At 45.7% G+C, this 26662-nt stretch overlaps 1 protein-coding gene across 1 annotated transcript in view; it reads left to right on the top strand.

Annotated features, from left to right (window-relative positions):
- Positions 1-22272, top strand: part of Mcph1 (microcephalin 1) — a 207893-nt gene extending 185621 nt beyond the window's left edge. The window contains 2 exon segments of the mRNA XM_028882066.2: positions 6771-7008; positions 19728-22272. Coding sequence (XP_028737899.1) covers positions 6771-7008; positions 19728-19783 — 294 coding nt within the window. The 3' untranslated portion in view covers positions 19784-22272.
- Positions 22273-26662: the final 4390 nt, after the last annotated feature.

Below are 26662 nucleotides of genomic sequence, written 5' to 3' on the forward strand. Positions count from 1 at the left end.
CGCGTGTTTTTAATTGTAGCTGTGAGCTAATTAGGGCGAGGGAACTGACAGGGCGGTCCTCGGGTGGGCAAGCAGGCCGTACTCATGCTCAGTGGGGACTGTCAGCTCTCCCTGGGAGCAGTCCACCCCAGTCACGGTAGGAAGGCAGATCTGTAGGGAGGCTGTGGAACGTCTGTTTGTTGCCCCCACTGTCTTCAGCGTGTCCGAAAGCAGTGTCTTGGGTGCATGTGAGAAATGGCGTGCCGTGCTGGGGGTTGGAGACCACACAGGTGTAGTGGGCAGGGAAAAGAGGAGAAGAAAGAGGAACTAGAGATGAGCTCACTCTTTCAGCAGGCGTTCTTGAGTGGCTGGCCGCTTAAAGTCACATGACTGCGGTCTCAGGCCATGTCTGCAGGCAGCTGCGTGGATAAGAAAATGCAGTTTTGGTCGCCAGCTGCTCAACACCTGTAATTCCTTCCTGTTGATGTTGAACTCTGGGGAGAAAGACAGGTACTGGAACCCTTCAAACCTCAATGGCCGAGTCTTCCCGCAGGGGCCACACATGGCTCTTGTACCATTGTTCATGTTAACCCCCCCGCCATTTACACATATCAAGCAAATCGCATGGCTAGGTTCTAAGTAGAGTTGCTTTCTCGTTCTGTCTTGAGTTCTCATCCTTCACAAACTCAGCATCTTCACATCTTCATTTCTTACTAAAATCATGACGGTGTTTTCCTTTGGTCTGTCCATCCTGCCCTGTGTGTTCTTCTATAGGGCAATCCTCCTAACTTACAGAGGCGATAATATAACAACCTGCTGCTCACAAGGGGGAGTTTGATGATGAATGGATTGATTGATTGATTGATTGATTTTGTTTGTTTGTTTGTTTTCAGAGTCTCACCCTGTAGCCCAAGCTGGCCTGGGACTCACTGTGTAATGAGTTTTTGGGTGGCCCTGTTAACTACCCTCCTCCCACTGTGGGGTCACGTTGGTCTGCTGCCTACTTATTCAGCCTCATCGCATGGTCACTTCCTAAACACTCTAAGAAGGTTGTCTTTTCTTAGTACTCCCTACCACCCCACCACCAAGTGCCCTCCTGCGCGATCACGCTCTGGTGATCCTGGACTTTGTGTTGGAACGTGCCAAGCTCTAGACACCTGTCACCTGAAGTGCTCTGCCGTGTGCTTTCTCTTCCTTCCTTCCCGCCGCCACCACCAGGTCAGGTCCCCCTAGCTGGTTCTAGTCTCCTCAGTCTCTTTGAGTGAAGTGTCTGTACTCTGAGAAACAAAGTAGACCGGCTGTCTTCCCATTTTTGTGCTCTCAAAGTGTAGCCTGTTATTCTATTGAATGAAGGGGGTGGTAAATGATTGGACTCACCAGTGACCCAACATGAGAATGAGGAGCAGGCCAGGAGAGCCCCAATTAGTTCAGTGACAGCATCCTGAGCAGTGTGAAGAGTCGGTGGGAGCAGGATTGGCCAGTGTTGTCAGGTTCTCTGCAACATCCAAAGCAGCTCTGTGTCCTTTGTCCCTGGGCCTCAGTTTCCCCCCTGTACAGTGAAAGCTATGGTCAAATGTCCTCTAAGGACCACACCCTACACTAGATACTCTGTATCCCAAAGTGGCTTCATCAGCCAGAGGTGACTCCTGAACAGCTGTATCTCGAACAGCCCCATACTCAGGGTTCTCTCTAACTCCCCTGGATTTCCTGACCGCCCCCCCTTATAGTGCCTCTGGAATCTGTGCACACTGTGCAGTGAGGTTCTCCTGTCTCTGCAGTTCCTCTCAGAACACCCAGACAGCTGAGCCCTTGGAGCACAGTGAGAAGGGAGCACTTCCACCAGTGGGAGGAACATTCAGAGAGAGAATCGTGTGCATGTGCCTATGTGTGGAGATCAGAGCACAATTCCAGGTGTCCTCTGACACTCTCCACTGTGATATTTTCCACCTTCATATTTTCGTCTGTTTGGGGTTTTTGGTTTTTTGGCTTTTTTTGTTTTGTTTTGTTTGTTTGTTTGCTCCAGTTTTTGAGACAGGACCTTACTCTGTAGTCTTAGCTATCCTGGAACTCAATGTGTAGCCCTGGATGACCTAGAACTCATAGAGATCCCCCTGCCTTTGCCCCCTCAGTTCTGGGATTAAAGATGTGTGCGTCCATGCCTGGCCACATTAATTTTTTTTTCACTTTGTGTGTATGCATGTTTTGCCTGCATGTGTGTCGGTATACTATATGTGTGTGCCTGAGGAAGACAGAAAAAGGTGTCAGAACCCCTGGAACTGAAGTTTCAGATAGTTGTGAGCCACCATGTGGGTGCTGGGAATCGAACCCAGGTGCTCTGGAAGAGCAGCCAGTGCTCTTACCCAAGCAGCCAATGCACTTAACTGCTGAGCCACCTCTCCAACCCATAACTGGATTTATTTGAGGCACAGTCTCTCCCTGATCTGGAACTCACCAAGTAAGGTAGGTTGCTGCCCAGTTAGCTCCAGAGATCAGCCTGTCTCCATCTCCTCAACATTCGGATTGCAAGCACATTACCACCACATCTGGCTGTTTCATGTGGGTTCTGGGGCTTGAACTCGGATCTTTGTGCTCACATAGTAAGCACTTCACTGACTGAGCCATCTGTGCACCCTGTCTTCAGTTACTTGAACTAAAATTACTTTTCTTTTTTTAATAATTTATTTTTATTTTACGTGCATTGGTGTTTTGCCTCCCTGTATGTCTGTGTGAGGATATCATGTCCCCTGAAACTGGAGTTACAGACAGTTATGAGCTGCCATGTGGGTGCTAGGAATTGAACCCAGGTCCTCTGGAATAGCAGTCAGTGCTCTTAACCACTGAGCTATCTCTTCAGCCCCTAAAATTACTTTTCTTATTAAGTTAAAAACTACAGTACCTGCCTCCTGTGAGCAGGCTGAGTGATCCCATGTCCTCTGTGCCTCCTGCCTTTCCACCTGAGTCCACGTCATCTCTCTCCAGCCTCGGTCACATGTACCAGCTGGTATCCCTGGGACACAAGGTGCTGGTGTTCATGACCATGCATGACCGGTGGCACTGCCTGCCTCTAAGACAAGTCAGGTGGGAAGGATATGAGGGTAGAGCCCATTAGATAAGCCCAGAGGAAGAGGCACACTGTCCTTGAAGGGAAAAAAAATGGATATAAAATGTAAGGCTGGAAAGGTACAATTCATACCCTTTAAATTAACATGCAAGAAACTGACATTTTCCATGTCCAGTTCTGTGAGTGTGGCACCAGCCATCCTAAGCAGGGATCTGAAAAGTCCAAGCTTATTGGTAGCATGCTTGAGGAAATGGCTTGATGGGCAGAGAACATTTCAGAGGGAAAGCAGACCCACATTAGAAACCCCAGGCCCCGGCTACAGGAGAAAAGCAGGTTACTAATGAAGTGGACCCCATTATGGGTTCAGAAGTCCTGACCCAAGAAAAGGGGCACCAATCACCTGTCCTATGATTGCACAGCCATGCGAATGTTCTAGAGGCCCAACCCAGTGTACTCAGAGCTGACAGCACCAGCTCCTCACCAGTTAAGGAGGTGGCAAGTGCCCCGGATACCGAAATCGAAGATGCACTGAAGGTGTCGCCTGCTTGTGTTTCCCATGCTTCTCCAAAGAGTCGTCAGGCTAACCCCCCAGCATCTGCATGTTATTGTTAGGCTACGGAAACCTCATCTGGGGACTCAGATGTGGCAGTATTCACTTGACCTGGATGTGGATTTGTCTTCTTGGTAGTGGTGAGAAACAGAGTTGGGAAAGGCCAGCACTGTGGGGCCCAACCCTTTGATTCAAAGCCTGACTGTCCTGTGGCTAGCACATGGTCTCAGGCGTCCTCCTGGAGCTGCGACCCCTTATACTGTCTGCTGCCCCCAGGATTTGGTCGCAGCAGCTCTGTACCTCCTCTCCCATGTGTGGCCCACCAGGGGCCTGTGTATCCCATCAGTGAGCCAGAGAGACTCAGCAAGTACGCTCTCTTGCTAATTGCAATCCTGTACCCTGGCTGCAGTGAGTGAACCATCAACCCCTGCCATGTTTTATTTCTTGGTCATGGATAAATAGCTAGGATTCCTTGGAGCTAGACCTTGAGAGATTCTGTTCCACTTCAGCAGTACGGTCTGCCGTGACTGACTTCTAGGTAAACAGATTTGAAGGGTCTGAGCTAACCCTTGGTGAATCAGTAGCCTCTCTGATTAGGACAAACACACAGTCCCAGAGACAGCATTCTCTAAAGCAAAGCTGATGTCCAGTTTTGGCCTCAGCTGGCACCATACTGTAGCTAACCTCCACCAGCAGTGTGGATTGAAGAGCTCAGAGTAAGAAGTATTCACTTGCTGTCTGCTCCTTCACTTCCCTGTCCTTAAGTACATACACGTAGAATGTCATCGGGCCTCCCACACCCCCTGTCAAGCCTTTCCCATCGGCTGTCATGTCTTCTCATCATGATGGAATGATCCCCTTGAACTTTGAGCCACAAAACTAACCTTCCTTCTTTAAATTACTTCTTGTCAAAGTAATGAGAAGAGTGACTAAGACCCTCTTCCCAGCAGAAAGTCAGTGCCTGGGTAGGCTCAACTGTTCTCAATAATAATCAGATATTTCTGGTTTTGTTTTTTGAGACAGGGTTTCTCTGTGTAACAGCCCTGGTTGTCCTGGAACTTACTTGTAGACCAGGCTGGCCTGGAACTCACAGAGATCTGCCTGCCTCCGCCTCCCAAGTGCTGGGATGAAAGGCATGTGCCACCATCTGCTGGCAGTAATCAGATTTTTTTTTAAACACTGTGCCTCCTCTGATTTCAGGCCGAGTATATAAACAAAAAGACAAATTTTAATCTGCTGACTTGAGTATATAATCTGGTCAGGAACTCTCTTTCTCACTGTTCACCAGTGCTCCAAATGAGTCTGGCAAACGTACATGCTTGATGAGGAAAGACTAACCTAACTAAAGAAATCAGCAACTAACTCCATATTCTGGGATGCCAAAGGCTTATTTCCCTCTTCTGAAATAAAAACAGGCTGCCTGCTGCTTATAATATTGTAAGAGAGTGAACTTGATCCCATTTTTTGTTTGTTTGTTTGTTGTTTGAGACAAGTCACACATAGCAGAAGCAGGCTCAAGTTCACTGTGTAGCCAAAGCCTTAAAAGTGTTGGGATTACATGTGTGTGCCACGGAACCTAGATGATGTTGATGATGATGATGATGATGATGATGATGATGATGATGATTTGTTGTTCTTGCTTTAAAATATTCTAAGTGTTTATGTGTACATTGTGTTAGCATTTTAGAGTGGGTTAATAAATACCCAGCAAATCTTTAATAGTTAATTAAGATCATTGACACACTTTAATTTCTGAAAAGGAAAAGTTAAAAAGAAAAAATAGGTAGCTTACACACTTAGAATTGGTTTTCTAGTATAAGGAGAAAAGAAGGATGTGTCCCAGTTTGGTTGGTCCAGGACTTAGGTTCTTCGGGATCCTAGACTTGCCATCTTCCCGTTCATCCATTTTCATCATGTCCCAGGGGCTCAATAACTGCATGTGTCGCACATAGACATGGCCATTTAGTCCAAAGGGCACTGTGGGTCATAATAGTGAGGGAAACATCCCGATCTCACCTAGTCTTAGATCACCTTGGCTAGGAGCATGCCAGCTGCAGAGGAACTGGGATAAGGAGAAGGAGATGGCCACAACAACTGTATCGAACTACAAGAGAGTACAAGTTCACGTGTCTGTTTCTCAAATGCCTTCCACTGCCTGTGACACTTTTTCTCTGATATTTTTGGTTGTGAGCCTAGCCTTTAATGGCTGAGCCATCTCTCCAGCCTGACACTTTTCCTCAAATGTTGTCTAAACTGTTTTTATAATGACTCTTTGAAACATCTTCCAGGATCCCTTCCCCCACATACACGCCTGCTCTCTCTGGGGAATGTTCCTGGGAATTCTCTTCCTACCCCTTTGCCATCTCACCTGGTGGTCAATCTGAAGCAGTCACAGAGTCTCTTAGTCACTTGCCAAGGAGCCCCGGAGCCCCCAGAGTTGAATGACGGCAAAGGCGATACCAGCAGTAGGTGTTGCCCTCACCAACACAGTCGTCCAAGTTACTTCAACAGTACTCAAAGACGTACTTGGTTACTCTTTAATACTTCGTTTTTAGTGTTGTGATAATTCAGAAGCCAACCCATTTTTTCCTGTACGTTTGTGTTCCTAGAGTTTTACCTTGTCCACCTTGAAGAAAAAAAAAAAAAAAAAAAAAACGTTCTTTCACATCATCGTCTTCTTGAGTCTTGGGAATGTAAAATTTGCCCAAGAATGGATGGCTTTTGTGATTCAGATCTAAAGTGGGACCCCAAAGGCTGGTGTGTTGGAAGTCTTCATCTCCAGCTGGCCATGCTGTTTGAGAAGTGATTTAGATTGGGAAGATGTTAGCTTCACCACAGAATGAATCTGTGCGTGAGTTCATGACTGCATGGGCTTTTAGGAAGTGGGGACTAGCTGGAGGAAGCTGCTCGCTGGGGTGTGCTTTTTCCCCTGATTGTGCTCCATTCTACACTAGGTCTCCCAACCACCACACTTAGCACAGAAACAAATCATGAGCCAGAAGAAAGCCTTCCTCCTTGATGGTGTTTGTCTCGGATACATTGTGATATTGACAGAAATGGACAGATACAGCAACCTTACCTTGAGTTTGTTTTTGAAAAGAGAAGTGAGCTTCACTGTTAACCGGGTCTCCATGCTGAGTGAGTTTCTGCCCCCGCTGACTTCCTTCTGTCTGCCCACAGGTCTGCAGACTGGAACGCCAGTTATCTACCCGGCGATACCAAGGAACCCTCTTTGCCAACCAGCCGAAGATGTTCATTGTACCAGCCAGCAGCCCCCCAAGAGCCAAGCTGTGTGAACTGGTACTCCTGTGTGGTGGCCAAGTCAGCCCAGCCCCTCAGCTGGCCAGCCTCATCATTGGTCCCTACTGTGGCAAGAAGGAAGCAAGAATCCAGTACCTGTCAGAGAAATGGGTCTTAGGTAAGAACCCAGATGATGGAACACAAGAAGGAGGCACAGGGGAGGGTCCTGCTGATCCCATGGCCATTAGGAGCTTACGGAGAATACCACTTTGTGGTCCTGGTAGTAAGAAGAGAAGTAGATGATGCCCATGTGGTCTGGGCCTGAAATTAGTAGCTCAGCCTTCAGGCATCTTCTCTAACCATCATAGACACACATGCCCCTTACTGCCAGATGCAGGACAGTTCATACGGAGAGGAGACTGCACTGGGCCTTGTCCTCTCAGCGCATGTAGGACCAGCTCACTCAGAGCCTCAAGTTGTAAGCATGGAGTGACCAGGCTACACTGGCTGGCTTGGGTTAAGCACCTGGAGCAGGTGCTACCTGAGATGCCCAGAGAGGAAAAGATTCTAGACTAGACACCTGACTGTAGGCTGTCCACATGTATGATGGTGACAGGCAGGCCTCACCAGTTATTCCACTTTGGAGGATTGCAGAACTCTTAAGAGGAGAAGGGCCATGCAGCCAGGGGTGGGCGTTCCCAGGGGTGTCCTTCTTCTCCCTTTTCCTTTCCCCTCCCCCTCCCTCTCCCATCCTTCTCCTCCTTCCGTCCTTTTATGCTGGGCTCACCACCCTGCAATGGACTCATCCCAAACAGGATGAACTCCAGACTCAGCTTTGAGAGTACATTTAAATCTTCATCCCTGAGACGTTGACAGATGTATTGGTTTGGTAGGACCATGTCCTGCAGACCAGGCAACTAACCGGTCATTTTCTCACCATCGTGGAACCTGGAAGGATTAGGCCAAAGTAGGATCAGGTAGATTCCCTATGGCTTTCCCCTGAATATATAGGTGACATCTCTTCCCCCCAGGACTTCGTTTTTTTGAGTCCACACTTCCTCCTTCAAGACACTGGTGAGACTCGTTCATCCCCACCTGAGACCTAATTTTAATTTAGTGTCTTCCCTGGGTCCTGTCTCCAAATACATCTATATTCTAAGGGGCTGGAGGTTGGGGCTTGAACATAGGAGTTTTGAGAGGAATCAGCTTTAAAACAATTACCCCACTTGCAGGTCCTTACCTGGTTCCTTCAGAGCTGTCTCGTGTGTGTGTGTGTGTGTGTGTGTGTGTGTGTGTGTGTGTGTGTGTGTGTGTATTTCTCCCTTTCTCTCTTGTGGCCAAAGCCTAACTATCTCTTCCTCTCCTCCCCACCCCATCTTCCTCATTCTTACCCTTCTTCTCACCCCCTCCTCCTCCCTCCCCTCCTCCCCCCATCCTCTCTCTACGTGCTCCTCTCTTCCCCCTCCTCTCTTCCTGCTCCCCTCCTCCACCTGCTCCTCTCCTCCATCCCCCCCCCATCCTCTCCTCTTTCTGCCTGCCCTCTTTCCTCTTCTCTTTCCCTGTCCCTCCCTTTCTCTCCTGAGGCTGAGGTCCTTGAACTGTTTCCCAGTGTGTGTACCGTCTCTCTCCTTCTTCCTCTCCTTCTCCTCCCTGCTTCCCCTCCTCCTGGGTTTCTTATTCTGCCCTCATCTTTAAACCCCAAAGTTCTGGCTTCTCTCACTCCCGTCTTGACAATCTCCTTGAATAGATAAATAGATAACCTTGTTTTCCAGAATTACATTCACAGAGAAACACATAGATTTTATTAATATCTTTTAAATGATTGATGATTGTCACTGTACATTTTCAAATAAGGCAATCAAAAGTACTTTTTACTGTCCGCTACAGAGCAATTTGTCTTTTGCTTAGAAACTACTAAAAAAAAAAAAAAAATACCCTTTAGCTCCAGTCCCAAAGCCAAGCCACTGTTTACTCTTTTGAATGCCAAGAATAGAACCTTCAGACATCACATGTTCCAAAGCCGGGTTCTCGTTTGGTTTCTTGGAAAACTGCATCAAATTAACAACCCTGCAGACCAGAGCTGGGCTTTAAAAACATGTCCGTGCATGACTTGGTATCAGTAGTCTGAACCAACAGCTAACGGCTCCCGAGTGCGGGAATTGTTGCTGCTCAGGGCCCCAGACTGAGCCCGTACACTCCTGTTATTTCCAGGCTGGGTGACTGACGGTCCTTCCTGTTGCTCCTACGTCCTGTGCAGTCACTGTCTGAGCCAGGCTAAGCTCTTCCGGTTGTTTGTCGGTTGTCTCTGGCTGGGATTTTAGGAGATGACTGCCTACCTGCTTGCATCTACCCAAGGCCCCGCAACATTCTCTGCATGCCAGGGCTGGCTCGGGGACCCTCATTTCTGCTTCTTTCCTCCCCCTAATTGACGTCCTGTTGCTGACCTGTCATTGATTACACTAGCTCCTCTGCCCTTGGCAGCATCCGGGTATTGTGTGGGCTTCAGGCTTGCCTGAGTAAGATGAGTCCCCATGGCTTGTGGGTACCCCTCAAACACACCAGGTCTTGCAGCCTGAGCCGTGTATCTTTCAAACACTAGCTAGCTCATTTTTCTCTTTCTGAATTGAATTATAACCCAACGGAGGTGTGGCCTCCACCTCTGTGCACCAAGCACAACTGAATCCTGTGCTTGCTGGCCCCTCCAGGCTCTGCCCTGGCGTGATCTTTTCCTCTTCACCTCGTGCAGTGGCCCAAGGAGACAACGCAGGAGTGTGTGACAGTGTGTGCTGTGGTTGGCCTTCCCAGGATTTCTGAGTGACAATGTCCCTTCGTGCATGGATCTGTCACCCCAGCGCCATAACAAAGTGACATGTGTCCCTTGAAGGCTCTTACTCCCCAAAACTTGTATTATTATAAACATTTCTCTAGAGAACATTTTATTCTCAGGCTGGTGGATTAGGCTCAGTGATTGAATGCCTGTCCACCTTGTACAAGGCCCTAGGGTCATTCTGAGGAGGGAGAGGGAGAAGAAGAGAAAGAGAGGAGATACTGTAGTCTCAACATATACTGAAAGGGAGTGGAGATAGAGCTTGATGGTAGTGCACGTGCCTGCCATGTGTGAAGGCTCAGTCCCCAGCTCTAAAATAAATGAGTAAATAGAAAAAAAAATCTAAGATTAACAGGAACTTTTAAAGCATTAATTTGAAAGGAAAATTATTTTGTGATAAGTTATGAAAGACAATATTCAGTATTTATTAATCAAGTTTATTTCAACTGGAATAGGCAGTAGGAGTTTGGGCCAAGGAGAGGCTTGAGAGTAGTTTGGATAAAATGTTTATTTAAAAGTGTTAAAAGGCAAGGCAGGGTGGGGCACACCTTTAATCCCAGCACTCGGGAGGCAGAGGTAGACAGATCTAGTTCCAGGACAGCCTGGGCTACACAGAGAAACCCTGTCTTGAAAAGAAACAAAGTTTTAAAATTTGTTAGTTGCCATCCAAAACGAAAATTTCAGGATTGAGTGTGCTGTATTTGTTTGGTTGATAGCTTTATATTTATTCTTATAATTGATGAGTTTTGTGTGAAACTGCAGAGAAGTGCCTCAAAGAAAGTGAGGGAGTGTTCTGCGAATTTCTTCCAGCCTTGAGTCGGGTGAACTGTTAGCATTGAGCATCCTGCCTTCCCAGCCATTGTGTGCTGCTGACAGAGGACCTGAAGGAGTGCAGAATGTCACCCTGTGGAATTCAACAGGAGGCATTTAATCCTCGCCTTACTCATGCTCTCCACAGAGGGTGTCAGATGCCAGGCTGCCTTACAAGGAATCTATGTTCCCTCTTCACTCCCTAGAGCCCATTTTCCCTGAAACAGCACTGTACTTGGGCCAACATTCTCCATGAATCATTCAACCAGAAGGAGCAATGGGGATTTTTGAGCAAGAACACCCTTGTGGGCACTTGAATATACATGAAAATCAACATCAAGAGAACAAACATCAAGTTCCTGGTAGCAGGAACCAGGCACTACCTGTCCTAATGTCAGTAATGTGGGTGTGATTTAAAACTGCTGTCTAATTGTTGGAGTCTCCTTGGCACTCCCACGAACTATAGTTCCCATTTCATATCTCAAAGATCCTCAAAGGTCTAAGGACCCTGACTGGTGAGAAAGAGGCAAGCACAGCTCTGCACCAGGAGCTGTCAAGATATGTGACTTGGTGCTGTGGTCATTCTTGGTCACGCCATCCCCTCCCTTCGATGGTATCAAATAATATGGGTTTGGCCTTTCTCATGAGACTGGTCCCAGTCTCCGCCTCCTCTTAATTGTCTGGACTGCATTCAAGAGATAAGACATACATTTATGCTATTGTGGGGAAAACATTTATGCTATTGTGGGGAGATAGTGTAGTATTCTTCACAGAGCTACCAGAAAAAGAAAGTTTAGCCCTGACATAATTTCCGCAAAGCTTACAAAGAGCATTTGACTTGACAGTTGCCCCATGTCAGAGCTTTCAGGAAAAAGGTCCCTGATAGCTTGGGGGCCTTCCCATGCTGGCCTGGATGTTCATTGTGTCCCCCACTGGCTGACCAGCTAAGCACATTAACTGTGGCTTTCTGTGAAACAAGGCTAATCTAGATGCCATGTTCCCTGGGGATTCATAATTAAATGGACACATGAGGGTTGATCAAGCTCACCTTGTCCCATATCCCAGCTGCATAGATAAGAACTAGTTACAGAAGGCTGAGGGTCCAGAAAAGAAACCAGAAGAATGAGAGGCCTGTCTGCCCCTTGGTTCCACTTCTCTCTGACCTTCTCTTCCCATGTGCTTAATTTATCCTTGCCCAGGAATCTAGGCCCAGCAGTCCACCAATCACACTGAGGGAAAGTAACTACCAAATTATACATGATTAAAAGCTAAGCAGTAGAATTTTGTGATTTTACATCAAAAGCCGATGTGTGTGCCAACATATAGTTGATAGGATTCTGTAAGTTGACTGCTGACGTGGTATCTTAGCTTTGGTTTGGGAAATATATGGAAAAGATGGACTCAGGAAAAGTCCCTAAGCTCTCCCAATCGTCCAGGTGATTGTCCTTGAATTTTCCTGGCCAGCCAGGCTGCCCTTACTCAACTCAAGCCAGTTCCTTCAGCCTCCCTCAGCACAAAATGCCACCTCAGAACCCAAAAGGCATCTGTGTCTTCAGCCCTGAGCAAAAATGACGTCAGCAGAACAGCATTTTATATACATCAGAAGAAATGTATGTGCTCATGTAGGAAGTCACCGTCGCCATCAGCATGGTTGTGCTCAGCATGGTTGTGATGTGACATACAACTCTCTAAACCTTGCTGTAGAGATTAGAGGTTCACAAAGCCCAGCAGCACCCTCCTCCTGAGCAAGGCCCCCAGTGTGTAACAGCTTCCCCATGGCTCCCACATCTAAAAGGAACTTCAGAGGTTGACCTCCTAATGGGATGTTGCTGATCACTTACTTAGCCTATCTTTGCTCGCTTGGTTAACTGATGTTCTCTGGGTTAGAGCTGAAAGGTAGTTTTCTTGTGAGTTTGGAATACCTTAGGCTTTGGCTCCTTTTTCAATGCAGTTGCCTGCTAGGCAGTTAATGTTAAACACCCGAGAACCTCAAGTGATAAGGTCCAAGTGGTCGAGATAAATAAAGCCTGCAGGGAACTTAGAATGTATTTGGAGATAAGACCTTGAAAGAGGATAAAAGGTTAAGTGCTCATAAAGGTAGGGTGTTAATCCAGTTGGATGGTTTCTCTTTTAAGAAAAGGGAAAAGACCATGGGAGGATGCAGGGAGCCAGAGCATCAACCAGCCAAGGAAGAGACCTCAAGAGAAACACCTTGACCTCAGATATCAATGCAGAACTGTGAGAAAGTAGATGAATGCTGTTTGCCCCACCCTGCCTAGAGTCCTCTCTGATTGCAGCCTTGGTTACTATAATTCACTGACTCCTGAGGTCCCCTATGGAAGTCATAGGTGGATTACAAAGAACTCTAGAAACCAGCCCAACCACCTGATTTCCAGTTCAGCATAAGGAGTGGTCATTTGTACTGTAGTAAAAGTTTCTTTTGATTGCAAGACTGCTAATGGGTAGACTTCCAACTGTGCACTGCAGTGTTCGGCAAACAGGACCAAAGCTGAGCTGTTCCACCCCAGAGCAAAAGACAATACACCCTCCCCACCCCCCACCTCCCAGCTTTCAAGCATGGAAGAACAGTAGTTGGATAAGCTCTGTTGTTTTAATCTTCAGTCCGTTTTTTTTTTTTTTTTCTCAAACATCAGTGCTTGAAGATGAGTGACAGTAAGATAATCTTGAAGCACAAAAGGAGGAGAAAACAGTAGTGGCATTGCCAGACATTAACAGAACAAAGCAGAGAAGACCATGAAGCTGAGCAGCAGTGAAGCCCGATCTTCTAAATGGCAAAAATGCTCAATACTGGAAAAGGAAGGCAAAGCAGTCAGTGAACAGTACTGCAGATTAACCTAGAGACCATTACACACACAGTAGGGATGTTTGACAGTAAAGGCAGTGTGATGAGCAAATTCGTGTTGACAAATTTGAAAATGAGATGCCAAAACTGAATCGGGGAACAGAAAATATAAACAAATTGGGCATTACAAAGAGTGAAAAGGGAAAAAAAAAAAAGAGTGAAAAGGAATCAAGGAGTGTCTCCCACTATCCTCTAAACTGCTGCAGGAGGATGGGGGGGACGCTATCAGAACATCAGACCTATGCTTCATACGCTTATCTGTCACAGAAACATGAGAAAATGAACAGAGGCTATCCGAGCCAACTGTGTAGGAAATCTACAGAGCCTTTAAAGGTTTACAGCAACTGGAGTATGCCCAGTCGAGGAAGGCCATCTTCAGAATGGTGTGAAGATGTGCATGTAGTCAGTCGATGGCCAGATCTCTGCCCTTCTCCATGGTCCAAGAGAAGGACAAGCTTGTGCCACTAGGGCTGGGGCTCTGCAAGATGAATCCTCACCACCACCTCACGGACTGGAGAGTGGACAGAAAAGAGTCCAGAAGGGAGGCAGCAGAGGTAAAAGCAGATAAATGAGACTATGTCAGAACGACAGACTTTCAGAAAGAGTATGCATAAAGCCTCCTGTGATTCAAAAAAGAATAGTAAGTAAGATCAGTGTTAAGAAATGGGACAATGAATGTGAAAAAAAATCCAAATGTGTAATAAGTTCATGACAAAGTGGTCAACAAAACTAACCGCCGGGGAAATGTGAATCAGAACTCCACACCCGTTATGATGGGTACTACACCCCCACACACACCAAAAGTTAGAGAAAAAAAAAAGTGTTCAAGAAAATAAGGGTAATTAGAACCCTTGTGGGCCACTAAAAGAAATGTAAGTACTGTGGCCACTAAGGAAAACACTGTGTCGAGTTACTATGACCTAACAGCTCCACTGCTAGCCATACATATCCCACCCCAAATATAAATGATGAGTCTGGCAGGATGTGTATGTCTATAATTATAGCAGCAGCATTCACAGTAGCAAAAAGGTGGAAGCAACCCTAAGTATCAGTTGACAGACAACAGCAAGGTGAATCCAGGGTATAAGCATGGTGTCCTGTCTCCTGCCTGCAAAAGGAGAGCCTGATGCCTACTCCACATGGACGTTATGCCCAGTGGAATAAGCCAGGCACAGGAAGACAAACCCAGGGTCCTGATGTCTCCGAGACAGAGACAGAACATGTGATCAGGGTTGCCAGAAGCGACGGCAGGGAGTATAGGCGTGGCAAGTTGCTGTTTAGTGGGTATGGAGATTTGGTTTGAGATCATGAGAAAGTTCTCGAAATTCAGAAGTGCTGGTAATTGCACAGTATTGTGAACATACTTTTACTGGCATTGAAGTGTGTAGTCAAAATAACCAAAATGGTAAATCTGTAGTTTGTATAGCTTATAAAAATGATATCTCCTCTATACAATTTTAGTAATAGGTTTTACCAAAAGTAACAAACCATTGCAGAACTAAAGAAGGGAGTTACACACCCTGTTTTCCAAGGCTATTGATCTTAATCTAATCACTCATTTTGTCAACATGGATATTAAAAACCTAAAGTGAAATCTTAGGAAATCCAGTGTAGTGGTGTGCTAAAAATAAAATGTACATAACCAAATATCAGCCTAAGAACATGAGAAAAATGAGTAACATGATTTTTCTTCATCTGTTATTTTTCCCAGTCGTGTTTAAAAGCATGAAAGATAATTGAGCATCCACCCATGGCAATATGCCTCAAGTTCCAGGAGCAGACAGGAACCTTCTTAACCTGCCCACGTTATCTGTGAAGAAATAACTATGGCAAGTTATTTAGTAGTGAGAACCTTAGCGTAAGACTCAAGTCAGGTAGAAGAAGCACAGCAATGCTATGACCCTTTCAACAGTATTCTGGGGTAGCCAGTCAAGTAAACAGAAAAAGGGGTGGGGGCTTAAAGGATGAGAGGAAACCATCTTTGCATGGTGCTGTTGTCTACATAGAAACAAGAAACTGCCACAACTAAGTCAGCAAAGTTGAACATGACAAAATCTACCACTGAGGCCAATAGCAGACCCTGTGATGATTATAAAATAGAGAAAATAGTAGGTTGTACGGGCATTTTATTTCCATGTTCAGGACAGCAAGGAGAAGCCCTGTGAGTGAGAGGCAAGGGCAGACTGTCTTGCCCGTGGTTAAGTCCTCAGACAGATGCCAGGTTAAGGGTAGCTCTGGGCAATACTGGAGCTGAAAGGAAGTGCCTTAGACCAAGCATTTTCCGTCATGAAAAAGAATTAGTTACTTGTCTCTTGGCTCTGAGAAAGTATCTGACAGCGGCAACTTAAGGGGGAAGGGGGAGTTTATTCTTGCTCACAGTTGAGAATGAAATCCATCATGGTGGGAGTCAGGAAGGCAGGGCAAGAGGCGTTGGACACATTTCATCCCTGTCAGAAATCCGAAAGACGAGGGCTGCTGCTCAGCTCACTTTCTCCTACTCAGTCGAGGGCCCGAGCCCATGGAATGGTGCTTTCCACATTTTGGGTGGGTCTTCCCACTTCAGTTCATCTAATCTAGAAACTTCTTCACAGATATGCCAAGAGGCTTGTCTCCTAGGTGATTATCAACCTGTCGAGTTGCCAGTCAATGTCAGCTGCCTCGAGTGTGCATGGCACACACACACACACACACACACACACACACACACACACACACACACCATCAAGTCTCATTCATCGTATTTTGCACTGCTTGTGGGCTGAACATGTTCTTAGGCACTATATATGTAACACTGACAAGAAAGACACAGTCATTGCCCCTGTGAGACTTACACTCTAAGAAAGACAGAAAACAGATTTACACAACAGTACTGGTAGATACTATGCAGAAGATGGGGTGCAGGAATGAAGGGGGCGGGGGAGGTCCTCACCAAGAACTGCTTTGGAGCCAAGGACTGAATAAGGAAGAGGGGCTGGAGAGACTTGTGTCCTGGCCTGGGGGTGCAAGATGTTTCAGTTAGGAGAAGCAGTCAGCCTGGGGTGACTGAAAGGAAGAAGAGAAGACCAAGGGAGGGGAATGAGGCCCGAGAAACCAGCTGCCCATTCAAGGCCTGGAGGTGTGGGTGTCGTGAAGTGCAAGTGGGAAAGAGCTCCATAGGGGAGGGAGGCTGTGATGCATGTTAAGTGATGCTGGCCCCTGGATGCTCGGCTGATCAGCAAGGGTGGTTAGGGATGCTAGGCTGATACCCGTGCAGGCATGTTGTCGTCACATTAAATATAATTGACATGTCAGTGGCTGTTGCTGGCAGGATATAGGAGAAATGAGGAATGGTAGTCACCCCTAGACTTGAATTCTGAGTGTCCAGAACAGCCACAAGGAGAGTCTAAACAAGCAAGTTTTGGGGAGCCATGCTGAAAGAGCCAAGTTTGGCCCAGCCTGTGGGATGACCGGACAGCAGGAGAGACCTGCTTCATTGGCTCCAGACAGAACTGAGGTCAACCTGTGATAATTATGCAGGGGGTAGCACTAGGTTTATCATTAGAGAGTGCTTTGAAAATTGTGCTGGCTAGTTTTTATGTCAGCCTGCCTCAAACTAGGGTCATCTAAGAGGAGGAAACCCCAGTTCACAAAATGCCTCCATAAGAGCAGACTATAGGCAAGTCTGTTGGGCGTTTTCTTAAATAGTGATTGATGGGGGAGGGCCCAGCCCATTGAGGGTGGTGCCATCCCTGGGCTGGTGGTCCTGGGTTCTAGAAAAAAGCAGGCTAAGCAAGCCATGAGGAGCAAGCCAGTAAGCAGCACTCTTCCATGGCTTCTGCGCCAGCTCCTGTCTGGAGGTTCCTGTCATGCTCGAGTTTCCTGTCCTGACTTCCTTCAATAATGAATAGTGATGTGGAAATGTAAGCAACATCAACCCTTTCCTCACTGTGTTGCTTTTAGTCACAGTGTTTCATCGCCCTAACTAAGACGCACTAAGACAGGGAATCCATAATCTGAGCCCCTACTGTTGAAGGGTGAAGTTCTTGCCGTACATAACTCCCAGAGACTAGTTAATGCTCATCCCACAGTGAAGAGGGAATGCCTAACTGAATGAGTTTGTGCACATGGCCACTGAGCTTTCTTCTGGACCTTTGATAAGCAAAGATAAAGCCCAGTCCCCAGTGCTCTTGAGCTGGCACAATGTCATCAGCCACTAGCTACCGAGTTTCAGTTAAATATATTTGTCCTCCACGCCATAAAACATTAACGTTGGCAGCATGTTGGTACCATACATTAACCCTAAGACCACACAGAAGTGTGGTTAGAAAATTGTGGCTTGCCCTAGATGTGTGCCAGGACCTATTAAAGAGCAGGGTGGGTGTGGGGGTTAGAGATTTTGTTTTTGTTTTAAGAAGAAAAGAGCGAAGGAGGCAGGAACGAGACGGGGAGAGCTGTTGCCTCGATGTCAAGCACATCTCCTCATCTTTCCTGCTTAAAATTCCTAGCTGTGTACTGGTGGCACAGGGAGATGAGGAGGCAGGAGTGTCAGGTTCATGTACAGCCTGGACTACATAAAAGCCTGTTTCAAAAAGCTGAGGAGTAATGGTTTTCTTACTGTCTGGAGCTGTCCTCTGCCTGTAGTTGCCTCACTGTGTGAAGGATTGGGGAAACGGGGTTTCTCATTTGTCTGACCTGTCTCTCTGCCCCGTTTCGCTCGCCTCCTTTTTATGGGTTCATTTCTCATTTCCCTGCAGTGTTCTATTTGTTCTGTGCAAACACATTGGACTTTACTGCTGTAATTACAACAGTTCAGTCCTTTTTATCACTGGGTTCTCCTTTTCAAATCTGTATTCCTATGTTAGAGTCAATACATTAATTTACTCTTTTATAAAACTTGAAAGTTTCTGGTTGTATTGAATTTTCATATTAAGTAGGAAGAGGCATTCTTTTGACAAATTGTTTTGTTTTTCCTGGCCTTATAAATAATACAGTAAGATTCCATGTGTAAAACTGGAGTCCAAAGAGCTCTTACAACCTGGATGGAAATATGGCTGAATTACTTTATAGACTGGGTACAGAGAGCATATCTTCATCTGTGGCTCAAAACCTAGGTACAAAACCAAATGTCAATATAATGTAAACACATAAGGAAGACAATGGCTTTTACATGGCAAAAGTGTGTACAAAAAAAGACAAAAAGCAAAAGACACAACAAAAAACAAAAACATAGTACAGCATGCATCATGACAAGCTCAGATGAAGGTATAAACCATAAGGGCTACTTCACCATTGTACAGTAAACTAAATGGTGTTCCCATACTGATAGTAGTTGTCTTACCTATACATAATAATGTGTGTGTGTACACAATTGCATATATATATATAAAGTACTAGTCAATGTGTTCCTCCCTCTGAAGCCCACCAGGGAACCCCTCTCCAGCTCACATTCTTATATGGAAGGGTATCTATAGAGGAAGGCAACTGGGAAACTCTCAGACACTTTAAGACCAAACTAAGATGAGCTTTTTTTATTTCTTCTGCTTTCCCTTTATTTTTTTTTCTTTATTTCTAGAAGGAACCCCTTTCTCCCCTGTTCCACACAACCTTCATAGCTGTCCATCCATCTTTCATTAGCATCGCTCTTCAGGACCCTCCAAATATCATCGCCTTACTTCTCTGCAATTGTGATGGGAGATGCTGTAATCAATGTGATTAAGCTTGTCAGCCAGTGAGTACTGACAGTCAGCTGTGGTTCCTTTTTTATTTTTATAGTAAGAAGACACTTGTGAGTAGTAAGCTTCTTAGTATGGACAATGACAGTATATTAGTCAAAATTCGATTCCTATGACCAAAGTCCTGAGAAAAATGCCATGAGAAGATGTATTGTAGGCCTCAGTTCAGCAATGCATTGTTGGCTGGTTCTACTACTTTGGGGCGGTGGGTGGGCAAAGCATCATGATTAGGGGTGTGTTCTGCAGAGCAGAGGAAAGTAGCCTATGGCAGCTGGGAAGCACAGGGAGAGAGGAGAAGGGACCAGGGCAAGATCCAACCGAAGACCCACCTCAAACACCCACTTCATCTGCTAGGCTCCACCTCAAAAAGTTACCTGCACCGCTAGCTGGGAACTGAGCTTTCACCTCCAGCCCGTGGACCATTACACATCCCAGCCATAGCAGAGAGGGATTGGGGGCAACTGTGGCACACCGTGCTGACCAGCTGACCAGCCATCTAACTTTCTCTGGGAAGTAATTACTTTGTTTTACTTTATTTCATTTTACTTTTAAAATCCAGTGGGTCTGTGAGTAGTACTGAAACATTTAAGATGTTTAAACTATCGTTTTTGTAAAACAAAGAGGATTACCTGTGTTGCAACCAGCTATCTTAACTGTAAAGCTGCCTTTTTTTTTTCTCTGTTTAGATTCCATCACCCAACACAAAGTCTGTGACTTTGACAACTACCAATTGCTACAGTGAGAGACAATGGCTGCTGTCCTCAACACTCAAGAAAAACAGCCATGGAAAGAAGGAACCAGTGTACAGCTTAAGGCTTGATGTCGCACATTACCTCGTGTGCTGTTGTTTTTATCTTCAGTGGGGTGTGTAGGTGTGTGTGTGTGTGTGTGTGTGTGTGTGTGTGTGTGTGTGTGTGTTGCTGGAGATTAAATCCAGGGCTAGCTAAGCAGGCACTCTACCACTGAGCTACATCTCCAGCTTTTATCTTCAAAACTCTTTTATGTAATTTATTCATGACTCATATTGTATTTCACAGAAATCTTGGCCAGCACCAATTGGGCTTTTTATACAATACTAATAATGACCATGATGAAAAGGTCACAGAACTTTTGTCTTCAAGATACTTTACTCCCAATTACAGAATGGAAATTGATTTAAATTGTTTTAGTCCTAAACAATCAAGCAAACCCCTAACTTTCTTGGCTTGGACTCTGAGAGCTTTGTTAATATGCTCTGTCTAGATAGGAAGGTCAACCATGCATTGTTAAGATTACACTTATGTCTCTGAGATGCTTCTCAGAGCAGTTAAGGAAGATGGGTCTGAAAGTTTTGTACAGTGACTGTGTCTGCCTTCTGAATGGCTATCATTCAGCCTCAAATGGCTACCGCAAGGTTCTCTATGCAAAGTCAGCTGCTAGGACTGAATTATGTCTGGGTTGTCCAACCCATGGCCCATGTGTCATATTTGTCAAAGGATAACTATGAATGTGGCTAATACAAAATTATAAACTTACTTAAAAGTATTATAAGGGGTGTGTGTGTGTGTGTGTGTGTGTGTGTGTGTGTGTGTGTGTGTGTTGAGAGGTAACTCAATTGCACAGTTCTTGTGAGTGAACTTTGTAGATGACCACATTGCATTACAATGTGAAAAGCCTGGATATACCATCAGGTTGGTAACTCTTCATTGTGTTGACACAGGGTCTCTCTATAGCCCAGACTGGCCTGGAGCTTGCAGACCTCCTGTCCACATCCCAAGTGTTGGGTTATAATCATGTGACACCACATTCTCATGCTGCTCCGGCACCTAACAGAGGTACTGAGTCTCAGGGAGCTTGAAGGTATCACTCAGCTCATTGCGGTTTTCTGTAATGTGATTGGTTGCTCATGTCAGCTGCTGTTTCCAACTCAGTAAATCTAACTCCACTTCCAAAACCTTGTCATTTTAGTGATAAGCAGTTGAATCATACAATATGTGACTTTGTGGCATTGGCCTTTTCACCATGTAATTAATGCTCTGATGATTCATTCATGTCATGTGTGGCAGCAGACAATTCCTTTTTGTTGCCAAACAGTATTCTGTGGCATGGCTGTTCTACAGCTTTGTTATTCATCCCCTGAATAAAGTGAAGGAATGAAGCCCAGTGGGAATGGCCTCTGAAATTTAAAGCAATTTGTGGTGTCATGTGTACTGGATGATCCAGCAGTCCAGGCTCCTTGGAAGGAGCAGATCAAATGAGAGTGAGAGAGACCCCATTTATCTTTGGCCCCTCTTCTATAATCTGAATGACTCTGTTTTCCCTCACAAATCATGGCTGGAAACCACCACTCCCAAATGGTGTTAGGAGGTTTTAGAGAGGTGACCAAATCATGGAGCCCTGGAAGGAGACTCAGGGTAAGCTCTTTGCTTCTTCCACGACATGAGGATACACCAAAAATGACTTATTCAAACCATACCCTAAGTTACTCATGCACCATGGACTTTGGAGTCTCCCAGTTCTGTTGGTCATTTGTAAAGTACCAGCACCAAGTCTGTACCACACCCAGGCCTTGAGCAGGACACAGCAGCATCTTGAGAAGCAAAGGAAGACAAAGAAGTTGACTGCGAGAAGTTAGGATGGAGGTCAGAGCAAGACCAAAGGGAAGCATGTGTGAATCTGTCAGCAGCCAGGTCTCGGTGCACCATTCTGTACTGTCCTGTTCCCTTAGGTCAGCATCAAGAGCAAGTTGCTGTCCTCTCTTTCTTCGCATGTGCAAAGCCATTAACCTGTTTGCATACAGCAAGTGGTAACTCCTTGCTTCCTTCTGTGACCTGATGCAGACCTGGGTAATTCAATCCTTGTTGACCGACTTCAGTCCTTCACTCAACTCCCACTCCCTGGAGCTCATGATTACTGAAATCTCACCCTCCAAACATGTAGTTGACCTTTCAGGTGACCAACCCCAACCAGAAGCTATCTAGAGGAGGGCCATCATGAGGAGGTTCTCCAGCATGACTTCAGGATTCCTCAGATTGATTTTCTCCACAGTGAATGTATTAAACTGGTTAAATCACCACTAACTCCTTTGTGCCATGATTCCTAATGTTAATGGTTGAATTGGGTAGATTTTCATTTTTTTCTTAACAATCCTTTGAGATTCTGCAATTCAAGTTACTTTCTTGCATCAGAATAAATGTAAAAACCCAAAGACAAGCATCTCCTATGTGTCACAATAAATATAAAAGCCTGAAATGAACATCTCCTGTCTCTTTGCTCATCAGAAGCCATTGCTAGCACACCTGAAGACATTAAGACAACAATTTTGAAAGTTAACCACCAACACTAACAAGGCTGGCCGTGTGTACCTGTACACACTGCTGGTGGCTTGATAAATTGGCACAATGTCTTGATTTTTACATGTGGAAATCAAACCTAGCGCCTCCTGCATGTTGAGCAAGCAAGCTCTCTAGCACTAAGCTACATCCCCGGCCTTTGACATGACATCGTGAGGCAGCAATTTGTTGATCACCATGGAAACACAGGTATTTATGCCCTAGATCCATATGATTTAATTGTAATAAAATCTTGTTGTTTTTTTGTTGTTGTTGTTTTTGTTTTTTTTTTTTTTTTTTTTTTTTTTTTTTTTTTTTCGAGACAGGTTTCTCTGTGTAGCTTTGCGCTTTTCCTGGAACTCACTTGGTAGCCAGGCTGCCTCGAACTCACAGAGATCCGCCTGGCTCTGCTTCCCAAGTGCTGGGATTAAAGGCGTGCGCAACCACCGCCCGGCTTTTTGTTTGTTTGTTTGTTTGTTTTTGTTTTTGTTTTTGTTTTTTTGTAATAAAATCTTCTAAGAGAAGGAAAGTTGCACATACCCAGTTCCTTCTTTATTTTCCTGTTGCTAGGGTAAAAGATCCTGACCATATCAATCTAAGGGTTTTCTGCCACAGTACATGAGTACAGTCCAACATTGCGGGGAAGACAGGACAACAGGAACCTGAAGCGGCCGGCCTTATCGATGTAACCAACTGTCTTATTAAATAAGAAACACAAAAACAATGTAAAAGAGAAAGCGAGAGGTCAGAGCTCAGAGCTAAAATCTCACCCTTCCGCCTGCGGTGTCCCAGCTTCCCGAAAGAGACCTATTTCCTGTCTGTTCGTCTATTTATAGTATTTTGTTCTGCCTTCTCATTGGTTGTAAACCCAAACACGTGACTGCCTCGTCACTCTCTGAATGTACAGCCCCCTAGGTCTTAAAGGCATATGTCTCCAATGCTGGCTATATCCCTGAACACACAGATACCTATGGGATTAAAGGCGTGTGCCACCACCGCCACACTCTGTCTATGGCTCTAATAGCTCTGACCCGGGCAACTTTATTTATTAACATACAATCAAAATCACATCTCAGTACAATTAGAATACCACCACACGGCCGCATGACATCCCATCCCTAATCAGGAACACAGCAGTGCATGCTTACTGCTGCTTAGCCTCCTTTCACCGCTCATGCAGGCCAGGACCCTACCCAGGGACAATGCCATCTGCTTTGGTGGGTACGCACGCCTCATTTAACGAAGGCATGCCCGGAGGCCCAGCTCCCAGGAAATCCTAAATTCTGTCAAGTTGACAACACTTACCATCACACCAGTGATGTTCACTATAGCAATACTCGACATCAAGCACTAATTACACTGAAAGGAAAAGATGCCCAGCAAGAAGAAACAATTTTTTTAATTGTTAGAAATCAGTCTGGTGAAATGTCAAGCAGCACTTAGAATTATGAGAAATAATACAGTGGAAGAAGCATGTATAATATGAAATAAAATACAAAATTATACAATTTTACTATAGTCCACCATGCAAATTTTGTTTGCACAATACAGTGTTCTAGGACAATAGCATGAAAAAATGATTGAAGTAAAGTAGACCGTGGTTGATTTGTTGATTTGTTAGTGCTGTAATATTTATCCAAGAATACTTGTAATGATTTTGAAATGCAAAATTCAGCCACCTACAGTCAAAACCATAGCGCTTGAGCTTCAGGGAGGTGGAGATGAACTTCCTGAACTAAGGTGTCAGCGGAACTGACTCCTCTTTGGAGCCCTGCAGAGAAACCCTGCATTTTTCCCTAGGTGAGGGGTGCCAACGCCTATCCCTTGGCCTTTCCCCTACCTTAGTCATAGCAAGGCAGAGCCTTTGCCCATTCACTCCACTCTGATTCTTATTCCCAAGCCACCTATTATCCTCAGCCGGGGGCCTTGTCATTACAAGGACTACCCAGGTAATCCGGGATATTGTCTTTATTTAAGTCAACTGAGTGCCCGCTTTCCCATATACCTCTGCAAGTGAGGTACCTCAGTTGCAGATTCAAGGGTTGGAACATGGGTGTCTTGGCAAGGCCTTGATTCTGCTTCCTACACTGCTCTGTACTGCCCTACACTGCCCATAGTTCTCCTCACATGAAACCTGAGGCTTGGTGACAGCCATTTTCTGGGACACAGCCTGAGACAAGTCATTTACTGTTTCTTCAACTGGTGAAATCATCCCACCTGCCCTGATGTCTGGCGGTCCAGGGCCAGGAGACACACCCTCCTGCAAAAGGAAGTCAGGGCTCTGAGGTCTGTATTGAGTTGTGTCCACCCAAACAACTCCTGGGTGTTCCCAGCACAGATTAGAAAATGTCCACTAAATAGCCCTGGGTCCAAATAACCCAAGAGCACAGAGACAGTAGGCACTTTGTTCAATTATTTTGTGCTCAGCAGTTATTTGATTTAATTAATAATCGGTTGTGGATCCTGTTATAGAGTTATCTGTGGTTACAGTGTTACATTCTCTGCTCTCAGTGTGGCTTTTTCTCCTGATTTAAAGCTGTGAAGGTTTTTGTGTGCCAAGAAGACAGTATCTGGTTTTCTCCCTCTAATATTTGAACTGTTAACTGAAAGACAGTAATTAAAATTATTGACCTGAAACTAAACAAGAGCACACACATATTCTACAGGCTAAACTAATATTTTATTTGGTACGAGTTCCCAGCTTAGGCGTTCCTATTTTCCCAAAGCCTTAAGACCTTCCAGGGGCGAAGCTCCACCTAGAATTCTAAGATACTGGCAGCTGCTGTGGCTTTATTAATCTGGTTTCAATTTTTTAAGCATTTGGATTCACGGCTTATCTATGGGAACAAATGATTGTTCTATCTTGAAGAGTCCAGAGGGAAGATTTACTGAGAAAGTTAACTTCGTATCCCCTTCTGTGGGCCAGCCAGTGTGATCTCGCCAAAGCTAAGGGAAGAGGAATGGCAGGGAGGAACTCCCTCCTGGGCTGGGCCAGCATCCACAGGGGAGAGACAAAGGCCCTATCAGTCAGCCCACTGGGCCAGAGAGAGCCAGAGAAGAGGAGGCTGCCAGACCTCAGGGCTCAACACCAAGAGCACCCTATCAGGCAGATGGGGCGCTCAGCCAGTGGTGTGAAACCCAATCATTAAATTATTGGGAACCAGTCAGGGGAGGCGAGAGGACTCGGTGTCCCGAGAGTGTGAAGCTGCGGGTGCCAGGGGCAGGGCAGGGGTTTGGACTGGGGAGACAAGCTTCCTTCGGAAAACAGAGTGAGGATGCTGTATGGGACGGGCCAGTAGCACAGAGGGAAGCAGAAGGCTCAAGACAGATCTCCTCGGGGTGATGAAAAGCTGTCACCTCGGCTCGTGGCCACAGAGCCAAGGACAAACTGTGCAACAGCCTTCCAACCCGATCACATCTTACAGAGAAATTTGAATATTTTGAATTCTAGCATTTTTTTTTTTTTTAATGAGAATTTCTTCCCCGGACCTTGTTAAGGGTTTATTGCGCACACGGACCACCTTACAATATCCTTTGAACCCAAATTAGACCTTAACTCTTAGCATTCTCGTGCCCCCACCGTTCTTAACATTCACCTTCTTACAGAAGTCTATGGTTGGTTCATAAGAAACAGAAAAAGAACATAGTCGGTCATTTGCTGAACATTTATTCTGTATCGGTTACTATGCCAAGCCCCAAGGGTCAGATGTAGCTAGAACAGCACTGCCCTCAGAGAGCTGAGGACCTCTTGCTACATACAGCACTGCCCACAGGCTGATGGCCTTGAAGGGACTGAATACATGTGAGCTCCTGTGTATCAAGTTCAGAAAGGGACCAGAAAGAGGTCAGATTCGCACAGAGGAGTAGGGAGGCAGTGTTCTGCATCCAGGAAGGAGGAGAGGAAATTCTGGAGAGGCCTCCATCATACATGAGCCTCAGCCAGTGGGGAGAGACCCTCTATTTTCAGGGGAGAAATGTGGAGAATTTGGACTAGTTGCTTGTAAGGAGCATGATGGGTTTGAAAGGTACTTGGGAGAGGGTATAGTAGGACTGGGTGGTAGTATTTGCTGAACTAGGGGCAGAGTTGAACAAGGATGAGTCACGAGGTCAAGGTAGGACTCACTTCCCTGTGGTGGTTGCAGCAGGAGCCATCAGTGGATGGGAAGAAATGAGTTCTTGTGCAAACTGCTCTGTGGATCTAAGTTAGACACTGCAAGGAGGAGACACGCGCTTCTTTCTATTTATTTTTGAAACAGAGTCTCTTTACATAGCCCTGGTTATGTAGACTCGGGTTAGGCCAGCCTGACCTT

The sequence above is a fragment of the Peromyscus leucopus genome, chromosome 17, assembly GCF_004664715.2.
Source record: "Peromyscus leucopus breed LL Stock chromosome 17, UCI_PerLeu_2.1, whole genome shotgun sequence".
In the NCBI taxonomy this organism is placed as follows: domain Eukaryota; kingdom Metazoa; phylum Chordata; class Mammalia; order Rodentia; family Cricetidae; genus Peromyscus; species Peromyscus leucopus.